The sequence below is a fragment of the Pinus tabuliformis genome, chromosome 7 (assembly GCF_031772625.1).
Source record: "Pinus tabuliformis cultivar Carrire ecotype Pingquan chromosome 7, CPIR1, whole genome shotgun sequence".
In the NCBI taxonomy this organism is placed as follows: domain Eukaryota; kingdom Viridiplantae; phylum Streptophyta; class Pinopsida; order Pinales; family Pinaceae; genus Pinus; species Pinus tabuliformis.
This window is the reverse complement of record NC_142293.1, coordinates 563,250,218-563,262,328: the sequence shown is the minus strand read 5'-3', so window position 1 is coordinate 563,262,328 and position 12,111 is coordinate 563,250,218. Positions and strand designations below refer to the sequence as shown.

The 12,111-nt window shown below is 37.6% G+C and overlaps 1 protein-coding gene across 2 annotated transcripts in view; it reads right to left on the bottom strand.

Moving 5' to 3' along the window:
- Window positions 1-12,111, bottom strand: part of LOC149248635 (E3 ubiquitin-protein ligase RGLG3-like) — an 84,825-nt gene that overhangs the window by 29,271 nt on the left and 43,443 nt on the right. For both annotated transcript variants that reach the window (XM_089458483.1, XM_089458482.1), the window contains exons 3-5: window positions 8,559-8,643; window positions 8,284-8,424; window positions 8,038-8,151 (exon numbers count right to left, since the gene is read on the bottom strand). In XM_089458483.1, the coding sequence (XP_089314609.1) occupies window positions 8,038-8,151; window positions 8,284-8,424; window positions 8,559-8,643 (340 nt within the window). The remainder of the gene's footprint in view (window positions 1-8,037; window positions 8,152-8,283; window positions 8,425-8,558; window positions 8,644-12,111) is intronic.

The following is a 12,111-nucleotide window of genomic DNA, read 5'->3' as shown; positions in this document are numbered from 1 at the left end:
ATTCTTCAAATTTGGAATCACCAATAAAAATGACCTTGCAAGTTGATTCTTCCAATTTTTCCACTCTCAAAGCATCATGATAGATGATGAATAATATAATGATCCAATTTAGATCATCTTCCTCCAAATCTCCACTGAGAAAGGTGCTCTTTTGATCCCTCTGATGGACCTTCCAACCAAATTGTGTCACCTGGGTGAGAACTAACCAGATGGTACCCATCTTTGTTGTAGGGACAAAGCTCTCCTCCTAGTTAATGCCTCCTCATTGAGATAACCCTTTTGTGACCAATTATGTCTTGTATTTGTCAATCATGCCATCTTCCTTGTACTTGATCTTGTGTACCCATTTATGGCCAATGGGTGTCTTCCCTAGTTGAATAGTTGTGAGATCCCAAGTATTCTTTTTCATTACACTTTCACATTCAATTATCATGGCCTTCTCCCATTCATGTCTTCCTTTTTCCTTCTCGAACACTTGTGGCTCATAGACTTCTTGAACATTGCCATCAAAGCAAAGTTAACCATGTTTGGTTTTGTTTGCTCTTACCTCTCAATGATTGTGCCTTGATCATTTCACTAACTCAAACATATCCAATGGTGTTGTGCCACCACTTTGGTCTCTTCTTAGGATCTTCCCCATCAAAGTTGTCACAATGATCTGGGCTACGTGTACCTGTATTGGAATCATCAAAATCAGGTCCTAGAGACTCCTCATGTTTAGAATCTTCCCCCTTTTTGGGTGAAGTTCCCTGAAGCTTGATACCTAAATCCTTGGCTGAAACAATCTAATGTTTTGTGATTTTGATCTCTAAAGAAGTCTAGAAAGGTCCAACTTCCTCATTACCAACAACATCTATGTTGAAGTTCAATTGATTGGTGTCAACATCAACCAATTTGTAGGCTTTATGACTATTGTTGCACCCTATGATCATCAATTTCTTGCTTTTAGAGTCTAACTCGGTATTCCTCTCATCTAAAATATAAGCATAAGTAGTGGAACCAAAGACTTAAGATGACTAACACTGGGGTACCTCCCAAACCATGCTTCCTTTGGGGCCTTTGCTTCACCACCATTGTTAGAAATCCATAATAGGTATATTTTTGTGAATATTTCCTCAAGCCAAAACTTGTTAGGAACACACTTGTTCTCCATTATACACTGGAGTCTAAACCATCTCTATGATAATACTGTTTTGCCTCTCAACCACTCCATTTTGCTATGGAGTGTAGGGTGTAGTGAATTGTCTTTTAATTCCATGTTTAACAAAATAGTTATCAAAATCTTTTGAACGGAATTCACGACCATTGTCAAACCTAAAATTGGTAAAGTGACACCCCAACGTTTTTCTACTAATGCTTTAAACTTTTGAAATTTAATAAACACTTTAAAATTTAATTCCAGAAAGTACACCGACGTTTCCCTACTTTAGTATTCCACAAACATAATGAATTACCTAGCACCAATAATTGATGCCATGTTCATTGGTTTACAACTGTCTACATGAACCAATTGAAGGACTCTCTATGCTTTCCATGCTTGTCCTTTATTAAATTGTGCTCAATGTTGCTTCCTTGTCTAACAAGCTCCACATACACCCTAAATCTACCATTGAATGTTAGGAAGTCTATCTACCAAATTCTCTCAAGCTAACTAAGAGAGGTGAATCAAGTTAAGATGCCCATACAATTGATGCCAAAGTGTATTGATATCTTATGCCCTCTTGTCCATCATGATCGAAGACGACATATTCTTCATGAAGAAGGGTTTGCCCTTGTCCAATGTTTCATGCAACTCTTTCAAATGCTTCCAAATCTCTATTCCCTATCTAGACCTCCGAGAGCATTTCATCTATCACAAATAACTTAAGTAGTTTTAATGCTTCTCTATCTCACTCATCAAAGTTGTCCTTGACTCTAACTGTAACTTGTGGTCAGAGATCATTACCCAGGACGATAGCAGCCAAGCACCTATAATCAAATATGGCCAACATATGCTGCTTTTACGTATTGTAGTTCTTGCTATAGAACCCCATGTTGTGTTTGAGTGTGATGTTGGGTAAAGAGGCCATTGCTACAAGTCACAAATGCAAAAATAGACACTAAAACAAAGTAAAGTGTTGAAATACTTGTTTTTTCTTCCTCAATGTGCAATCCCAAAGTAAGGAAACCTAGATACTAGATCTTATTGGCAGCAGTAGCCACATATATCATTGAAAAACAAACATGCAAATTTATGATAAATTAGGGTTTTAAAACCAAAAATCTATTGATCCTAGTTTTTAATGATTTGAAACTTTTTTGGCTCTTTGATATGTCACAATGGTGATCCTTTAATCCATGTCTATTGGCAACAGTCCCTAGATCTTTATGCTCACACGGATTCTGTGGCACCTAGACTATTGATGTGGCACCTAAACTATTGCAGTCACAAGAGTGGAAACCTTGGTTTTCAAAGGCTTAATAATATGGCTTTGAGAATGTTGGTCTCTTATGCCATATAATGATAACATGATCACATTAAAAAAAAATACAAGATTGAATTGATAATGGAAAAACAAAAATTTCTTATAAAAAGTTACAATCTAGTCAAATCAATCTATTTTATGAATATGGGATAGACCAAGAAACAAACTAAAATGAAATAATGAATAAAAGCATAAAATAACCTAAAATCAGAGTGATTTTATTAATGCCTATATTTAATATCTATTGCATAAAATAACCTAAAGTCAAAATAACTTTATTAATGCCTATATGTAATATATAACTGACCATTATAATTATAGTTGTCATTTACTTTAACAAAATGCACTTGTCAAATAATCTGTCATTTATGTTGGACACCTAATCCTAAATGGGTTAGTGTGGAAGCTGAATAGACTAAGTAGTCCAAGAGACCTTGGGATGTGGAACTCAACGGTCACATATTGTACTATAAATGTAAATCATTTGTTAATAAAAATTGTACTCTCCTGATTATCTTTCAGATTGCCCTTGCTTCCCATGTGTGTTTAACATGGTATCAGAGCGGGCGTATTCCTGCCCTGCATAATTTTTTTGAACCATTTGTTTTATGAAAGTGTTGGATTTGAGTTATGAGCCTTAACTTGGTCGATTCGTGTATGGGTCAATTTCTGTGTTAAGAGTTGAAATGATGAATTTGCTAGTATTTAATTTGCTGGTTTATAAGAGAAGAATTGTAATGTATGCTCTTCAAACGTTAGCAACAATTTGCTGTGTGTGCCTATGAGAGGAATTTTGTAATCGAAGTATGTTTTGTTTGTATTAAAAGATTGTAAGCTCTGCTTGTAAATGAGTATCGATTCATATCGACTTTGTTTGCACATGTTGAGGAAAGGCATTTGAAGTTGGTTGAATTGCATGAAATGGGCAATCACAATTAAACTAAATAATAGCGTTGTTGAGGTTAATAAATCGATTTTTGTGCAATTTCATAACAGGAAGACAAGATTTGTTGGGTCGATTTTTGTTTGTGAGCATTATGCAGTGAATTAACACCTGGAGTTGCTTGGTAAAGTCGAGTGCTGAAGAATTACATCTGACAAAGTCATGAATTAAAGCAATTTAATTTGTTTTAGCACTGATTAATCGATGTGCAGAGGTTGATCTAGACGCAGAATTTGTCAGGATTCTGTCTGTCCTGAATCAATGAAACAATTCACGTGAAGGAATCGATTGAATGTTTTAATGAAGAACGCTTGGTATTTCCTACTGTTACGCTACCCATTGGTATCAGAACCATTTGATGAACGCCCAGAAGAATGTTTTGATGTCAGAACCGTTTGATGAACGCCCAGAAGAACGTTTTGATGTCAGAACTGTTTGATGAACGCCTAGCTCCCACTGTTTGATGAACGCTTGGTATTTCCTACTGTTACGCTGCCTAACATGGAATCAAAGTAAAGCAGAGATCATTGAATCTGCGTTGAATGCTGAGTGGTAGATACGCCACCATCGATGAAGGTCCGAAGTTTTCCAGCTCCTGGTATGCGGTATTGAATCATATTAACGCTGTGTTATTGAATGGTATTAACGCTGTTGAATGAATCTGCTTTGAATGCGTTATTGAATGGTATTAACGCTGTGGGTTTATACATATGCCTGTATTGCTTTATCGAGAAGCAACTCAACCGTCCCGTGGGTTTATACATATGCCCGTCCAAAATCAGTATATGCATTGAACTATACAGTGCTCTGCGGTTGTTTAAAAAATCATTTGAATGGTAAGCTTTAGCGGTTTTCAGGCGCTCATTGGTATTCTTTTGATTTGGCTGAGAAGAGTTTTGGTGAATACAAAAGTGGTGTATGTGTTGAACTGATTTGGTGTATACAATGCTTGCATTCACTTGGTATATGCGTTGTTCAAATTTTATATGTCATGTTGAATGCGTTTGAATAATAACATTTGAATGGTATCTCTGTGTGGGAGACAGCTCCTGGTATCGACATTTATATGGTTTCCATTTGAATGTGTTATTGAATGGTATTTGAATGCGGTATTGAATGGTATTAACGCTATTGGTATTTCGGAGAAGTTAAAGTGTTCCATCGATGCTAGCACTTCTATTCGACAACCGTAGTACTGAAAACACCATGGAAGGAAGCGCCAGTTTAGCTGTGTCCACGATCGTGTAGAGGCTTTGCAGTCACAGTGGTATTACACCACTGAAACTCCATCCCTCCACATGCGCACCTGGGGTTCAAGCCATATAATTATCATGGTATAGGAAATCGTGAATTGAAGTAATAGGAAATTGCAGAAATCTGTGGGTGTTTTCATGAATTGTCTTGCAGAGTAGAACTACTCTGGAATGCAGATGGAATGACATTTCCAGCATTGGTAAGAATAATCGTACTTGACAGAGAGTCTGGAAACGAAGTACATGACATACAATGTTTGTAGGATTGATAAAAGATTGTCGGTTGATGTAATAACTCTGAATTCGATAGCATAGATTGAGAAGTGTTAACCAGCGACACTGAAAGTCGATGTATTTCGGTCATAGGCATCAAATATTTCATCTTTGATGCAAGCAGTGGTATATATTTGTTGGAAAGTCTGTTGAAATTTTGAGGGCTGTATTGATAATGTGTTATAGTGATTTTCGGTCCCTAGAGTGTTGCCTCCGATGTAAAATTTGCAGTGAAAAAGTGGCATATATGCAATAGTATGGTGAATACGGTGTCTTAACAATTTCTGTTGGATTGTGGTACTAGACAGTGTATGCTCTGCGTTCGTTAGAAGACTTCTTGGTATTATATGAAAAATAATATACGTTGCAGGCCGATATATTATTAAAATCAAATGTTTTAAAAGCATCTTCAAATCAAGTTCTATCAGTTTGTGTTCTAGTTGTCCTTTGTGGGCAGATTTTATCACTGTCAAAGAGTCAAATCTCCTTAATAATTGGCTGCATATACATCTGAAGCAGGGGTGAGTATTCTCTAATCTCCTGGAGGTTTTCCTGAAACTGTGCATAGTTGGAAGGATTTTGAAAGGTCATGGTAAAATGCTATGGAATATATGACCAGCACTATACAGTTTGCTAAGTATTTGGACATGTAAGGAGGTCTATCACTGCTGTTTCAGCATGCTAGAGATTCATTCCAATGCCCATGACATGGTGTTATAATTATTGAAGTTTTGATAGCCATCATTTCTGATTTGAAAGTGAAGGAGTACTTGAAGGATCCAAGCAAGTTTGCAGTTGTTGCTGCCCCAATTGTGGCATTGTATTTAAAACCCATTATAGTTTCTGTCTACATATATATGCATTGATTCCCTGATTCATTTGCTGCACATTTATACAAGATATTGTTGTGTACTGTGAGTGGATATTACTTTTCTGCATTAAGTAATAATTGTGATCAGTTTTTTTAAGGTGTAAATCTGACATTGAAGAAAAATGGCCAGAATCAGTGAAGTATTAGAGTTCATGAAAACTGTTATACAATCTACTGTTGATGACACATTACAAATCAGCATAGGATCTCTCTCAGAAATTCAGACATGTCTACAAAATGCACAGGAAAAGATTGATTTTTTGCAGCTTGAATCTCAGCTACAACAAGAAGAATTACAGCAGTGGAGTCATCATTCTGAACCTGTTTCTGTTCAGAAGATTGAAACAGACTCCCATAAACAACAAGACAATAATGTTACAGTTCATTCAGATAAAGCAACAGTTGTACATGCAGATGCAGAAACTCAGTCTGCACTTCCCAAGCCCATCATCAGATCTTGGGAACAGCTTGTCCACAACAAGCACAAAACTGGTCTTGGATATGACAAGGACTTGTCCTTTCATATTCCAGACTACTCAAAGCCCATTCAGTTTCAGAGTGTTGGATTCATTCATGATAGTTCAGCTGCTCCTCATGACAGTTCATATCGAGCTGTTCCAGATTTTGCCCCTCTTCCACAGCAACAACAACAACAACAACAAATCATGAAATGCCAACACTGTGACCGAGTTGGCCATTTGAAAGATCACTGTTTTGATCTTCATCCATGTAAGCACTGTCATAAAACCAGCCATTCTTCACACAGATGCTTCAGAAATAAACGTCCTGCAAGAACAAAGATTCATCTTGGATGGATCGCTTCTTGGCAATGGGCATCAACAGCCAAGAAGATATTCCAAACACATGTCAGAACTTGTTCCAGAGTATTGAACAGTCTTGCAGTTGAGTTTTCTCCATCATATCACCTTGTATCTGACAAGGGGGGAAATGATGGTCATCTACAAGCTTTAAAATCACATCAAGCGAGCCTGAGCCACAACCTGCCACACCAGTTTCAGAGTTGTAGCCAGAGACAAAGATGCCCCTGAACATGCCTTTAGTTGGCAATCTGGGACACTTCCTCTAGCATAAGACTTCAGCTTCTTGCCAGTTTTGGAAGAATTCCAGGAACAAAATTGAGAACACTTCCTCTAGTAGAAGACACCAGCGTCTTACCAGATTTGGAAGAGTTCCATGAATTGCATTAAGCATTCCAGAGTTGTTGGTTATCCTTAAACCATCACAAGTTGAGACTTCCCTTTTCAGGTTGAAGTTCTCCCTTTTATGCAAGGTGAGGCCTCCCTTTCATGGTTGAAGGTTTCCCTCTTTAAAACAATAGGATCACTTCCTCTAGCATAAGACTTCAGTTTCTTGCCAGTTTTGGAAGAGTTCCGGGAACTGCACTAAGCGTTCCAGTGTTGGTGGTCATCCTTAAACCACTGCCCTTTATACCAACATTTCAGAGAGCACATTCAGCCTAGTGCTGCCATGCATTTTTGCACATTTTGTATTACAGCGCTCTTCTTGGACTCATACATAACCCTTCGGATTAAAGGGGGAAATGTTGGACACCTAATCCTAAATGGGTTAGTGTGGAAGCTGAATAGACTAAGTAGTCCAAGAGACCTTGGGATGTGGAACCCAACGGTCACATATTGTACTATAAATGTAAATCATTTGTTAATAAAAATTGTACTCTCTGATTATCTTTCAGATTGCCCTTGCTGCCCATGTGCGTTTAACAATTTACTTCAACAAAATGCACTTGTCAAATAGAAAAGGCTGAACCTATTTTGAATCTAATTAATTGCTTCTTGTCCACTCGTTTTTATGTCATGAACTAACTTTTCACTATCCACGTCCTGATGTTTCTTGTTGACCTTCTTTGATTTGTTGTTTAACGGTGCCTTATCTCACCTTTCCACTTTCTAGTGTCCCTACTATCCTGTTTATATTGTTTCTGAATTCAGTCATTCAACTCGAATTTCTTCATGCACAAAGTATATAGAAATTCTTTAACTGTTCAGTCAAGTTGCAGCCATTTAAATAAGCTATATTTTCATTTTCATTTTTTTGTCCATTATTTTCAACAAGACTGCAGAATAGTCACATCAACTGAGTTATCGAAAGATTTCCTATCCTTTTAGTTCATAGGAAGCTCTTTATGAACAAAACCCATGACCATGGCCATAATTATAAGAAACATTTGTAGAAGAAAGATAAGCTACAAACCAGCCAATTTTAGATGTGGAACAATCTGCTTATAGCGCTCAAGTACTTCTTCAAAGCCATGGCAGGGTCGATTGTTTTCATAGAAGCTGAAGACACTATCATCGTGTGTAGTTGCTGTTCCATGCATAGCTAAATATTAGTGGAAATCAAATGCCTAAGATAGACCATAGTCAGTTCTAATCTGATTACCATGTATAAATACATAAAGATGCAATTAAAATGGATAAAAGCTTTATAGTTACCAACCATCACCGAAGCCAAAACATGGGATTAGGTTGTCCTCGTCAAAAGGAGACAAAGTACGTCCAATAATAGAAATAGCTTGTTCATATGGATTTGTAGTACTGCCAATCTCATGTAGACTTCGCCCATTAAAAGAGTGTTTCCCTGAAATCACCAAGACTAATGAATTGACAATTGAAGTTTGCATAGCTTAATCAAACCAACCTACAATATTAGTCATCTGGTTTTCTCTGTTTTCTGGCATGGGCACATGGAGAGATAAGAATCAGTTATATCACCTGTCCATTCATTGCTCTTAGTGAAGTCAATACCAACAATCAAGTTAGAAGACTCAAGTCCAGCCTGTCTCAACGCAGCAGTTACCTGTACAATTATCAATCATGCATTTCACATCTTCAAGAGCTTTCAAATGGAAAAAGAGAACTATTGCCATGAAATAATAGTCGACAAACTGATAGAAAGCTTTGCAGATCTTACTAATCTAACCCAAAATGCTATTTCGTGAATTTCAAACACGTTCAGTAGCTTAAAACAAAGGTTCTTGACTTCCAAAATGGAATTTCTGAATTGTTACCCAATTTGTTTTATCTATTCATGTAGATACACCACTTTTAATTTCGAAGATACATTGTTAGTTACTGAGAACTTAATGATGGCTTTCATGTGCTTAGAATATATCATTTTGTTTTAGAATGATTTTACATTGTTGTGATATTTCTTTGCAACTTCGATGTAAGAATTATATTATTTCTTTAAAATAAAATTATCATTATCTTTTATATATTCCATTGATCTGACCTCAAGTTTATTATAGATTAACTTGACACCTTGTAGGTGACAAGTGTGGCAAATAATTCCCACAGCGAAATACTACAGTATTATTTTCATTTTGGTTTGTTATAACTGCTTTGATTTTTACTTTCGATATAATATTTTTTTAATAATAAAAAAATTTGCGAAAATAGAATCGTTTTTGGGGTAAAAAGTTGTATCTGACTAGTTTTTCAAGAGCAGCGATTGAAATTCCATGTGTTTCACAATCTTACTCAAATAGTCGATCAGAGTTCTCGATCAATTGAAAAAATAAACTGCTCCAATGGGGGAAATGAAGGGTATGATATGATGTGCCCCCTCGCCACCCCTCTTTGCACGCCACATTACCAAGGCTCTTTTATGAGACCTCTCCTCACAATGAGGGTTTTAAAGGCTCCCTAGCACATCTTAACGCTCGGCTCTATTGCGTGGTTTGCAACCCCCACTATACTCCTTCTCTTGGGTAATTTGCTCACCCTCTTTTTGTTCCTCTGACGCCTCCTTCTGAGGCTCCCTCCATCGGCTATGGCTTTTGACTATCGCATGATTACCCATGTTAGGGGTCTTTTCCAACCCCTTCGGCTTTCCCTCCACCTTTGGTGGTTTTTTCTAAAGGAGGAGGACTTGCCTCGAGTCCATCGATGGGGTAGCCCTCTTGGCATGACCTTTTGGTTAAATTCTTTCACCACCAACTTCTGCAGCTTCCCACCCAGCTCCAACCAGGCATTAGTGAAGTCTTATTGCCTTCGGCAACCATGATGCGCTAACACGCTTGTTGCTGATGTGGAGGAGAAGGTCAAGGAGCTTCTGGTGATTCTAGAGCTAGATTTCATGCAAGTATTCAACTCATAGCTTTCATGAGCACACCCCACCAGATATTCAAGGGGAAAATCGATTGGTTGAGGTAGAAATTCGGCAGAAAAGACAGGTGACCTTGGACTTGAAGGTTATGGTAAGTAACTGGTAACTTCTCGAGACAATAGAACCATTATCTTCATACAATGGACTTGTATTGGCATGTCAAGCTAGTATTGGGTAAGATCCTTGTGGACAAAAGACAAACTCAGGTAAACCTCATGCATTAACAAGACGAGTTCAGGGATCTCATGTTGGATGTGGTAGGATGGCTTGCCAGGCTAGAGATGGGATCTCCACCCAACTCTCCAATTCCTTTGCTATGCAAGGTCGAGGAACAACCCATCAAATTTGACACCTCATTGTCTTCTTAATTCTCAGGTTTCTTATGTTTTATGGTTTTATTCCTTGGGTTTCCATGTTTGCCCACATGGGTTGTTGGCACTTTATTTTCAAAGTTTATGTTTAGTCTTCTTAGTTTGTTGTCTCAAACTCTGCAGAATTCAAATGCACACCTTTTGTTTTTTGTTGCTAGTTTCGCTCATGGTGGGGCTGCATTATCTTTGTGAACTTTTAGGTCCTAGATTGTCAACTGTGTTTCAGTTACGCTGCTTTAGACTCTTTATTCTTTTGTCTCTCGTTTGGTTTCTAGTGTGGCAAATCAGAGACAGTAAGAAATATATCTGAGCTGTAATCATTTGATATTTTGAATGCAAAATTAGCTTAAAAAATGTAACTATTAAATTTCCAAATTCCAATGGGGAAGGCAGGAATGCTATCCCCTTTAACCTATCAGTTTCAAATTGGACACATCACACTTTGCAAAGAAAAAATACGTGCCAATGGCAAGGAAGTTGGTTAACCTAATCCCAACAACCATTACAGTTTTACCAGTTTCAAAAACCTTCAATCTCAAAATCAATGGAGTAGACCGAACTTTGAACAATAAAAAAGCAATGGAGCAACATTTCATGAATCTTTGTCAAATGAAGAAAGATCAGAATCTATTAAAAGATCCCCTCGCCCCTCCCACTAAAGCTGCAAAGTTTTCATTTTCAACATGGGCTAAATGTAGAGCACAAAAAGCGCTGCAACTTCGCCTTGCAACAATGATGCAGTCCTTGAATCCCATTTTGCGTGTATATGGTAATGAGAAGAAGCCCTTCTCCACAGTGGCTACATCCCTGTCTCAAAAGGTTGAAGCCATCCTAAGAAAGCGAAGCAAATTTCCTTCGATTTCCTATCAAGAAGCCTTGAAGGCAAGGGCGAGTTTGACAAATCCATTCCTAACAACCTACCAAACTGGGAATATCCCTCGAAGAAGTGAGAGCTTCAGAATTGAGAAGTTAGAAAGCATCAGAGTACTCTCAACTTCCTCAGGCTGAACTTGAAGCATAACATTGAGCGACAAGGGCAATACTTGCAACCACAAATTCAATGGATACTCGTCAAGGTGTCGTTGAGTAAATAAAAACTGTACTGAAAACTATTTGACTAAATTTTTATTCTTCTGATGTACATGATCATTTTAAAGGCACGAAGCCATATAATTCAAAATGATAAAAATATTGCCCATGGGGCGTAGAATAGATGATGACAAGGTGCCCTATTAAGACACTTTGTGGTGGAAAGGTCACTGATTCAAAAGTTTGTGGGCAAAAGTCCAGTCATGTTAAGGGTTGGTGTGAAGCAGGGTGGGTGCGACCCCCAAGTGATTTTGACGGCTTAGATGTCCTTGGCTCGTGGTTACTCAAGCCACAAGTTAGGCGTCCATGTGCCAATCATCTCAAGACTCACATTACCTAACAAAAAACCTGAGAAAAATACGTATAATTTGATAGGAAGAATGATGGTACAACATATGTGCGCTATATATTGTATTGTATGGGGTCACACTAATTAACTAAATAATCACGATACACAAGAATTATCAATTAGCTTCATGATACACACAGTGGATATGATTAATTTGTTTCATTACAAAAATTGTAATTATTAAGTTGTATCTAAGTCGAGGTTAGTTCAATTGTTGGATGGAAAATTGATTTGTCCAAACACAGAATGTTATCATTAGGATTGTGCGAGTCTTAGTTGAGCTTGGATGCTCTTTAAGACAATGTAACCCCCACAATTAGCTCCCATCCTCAACCACTCCCCATGGGA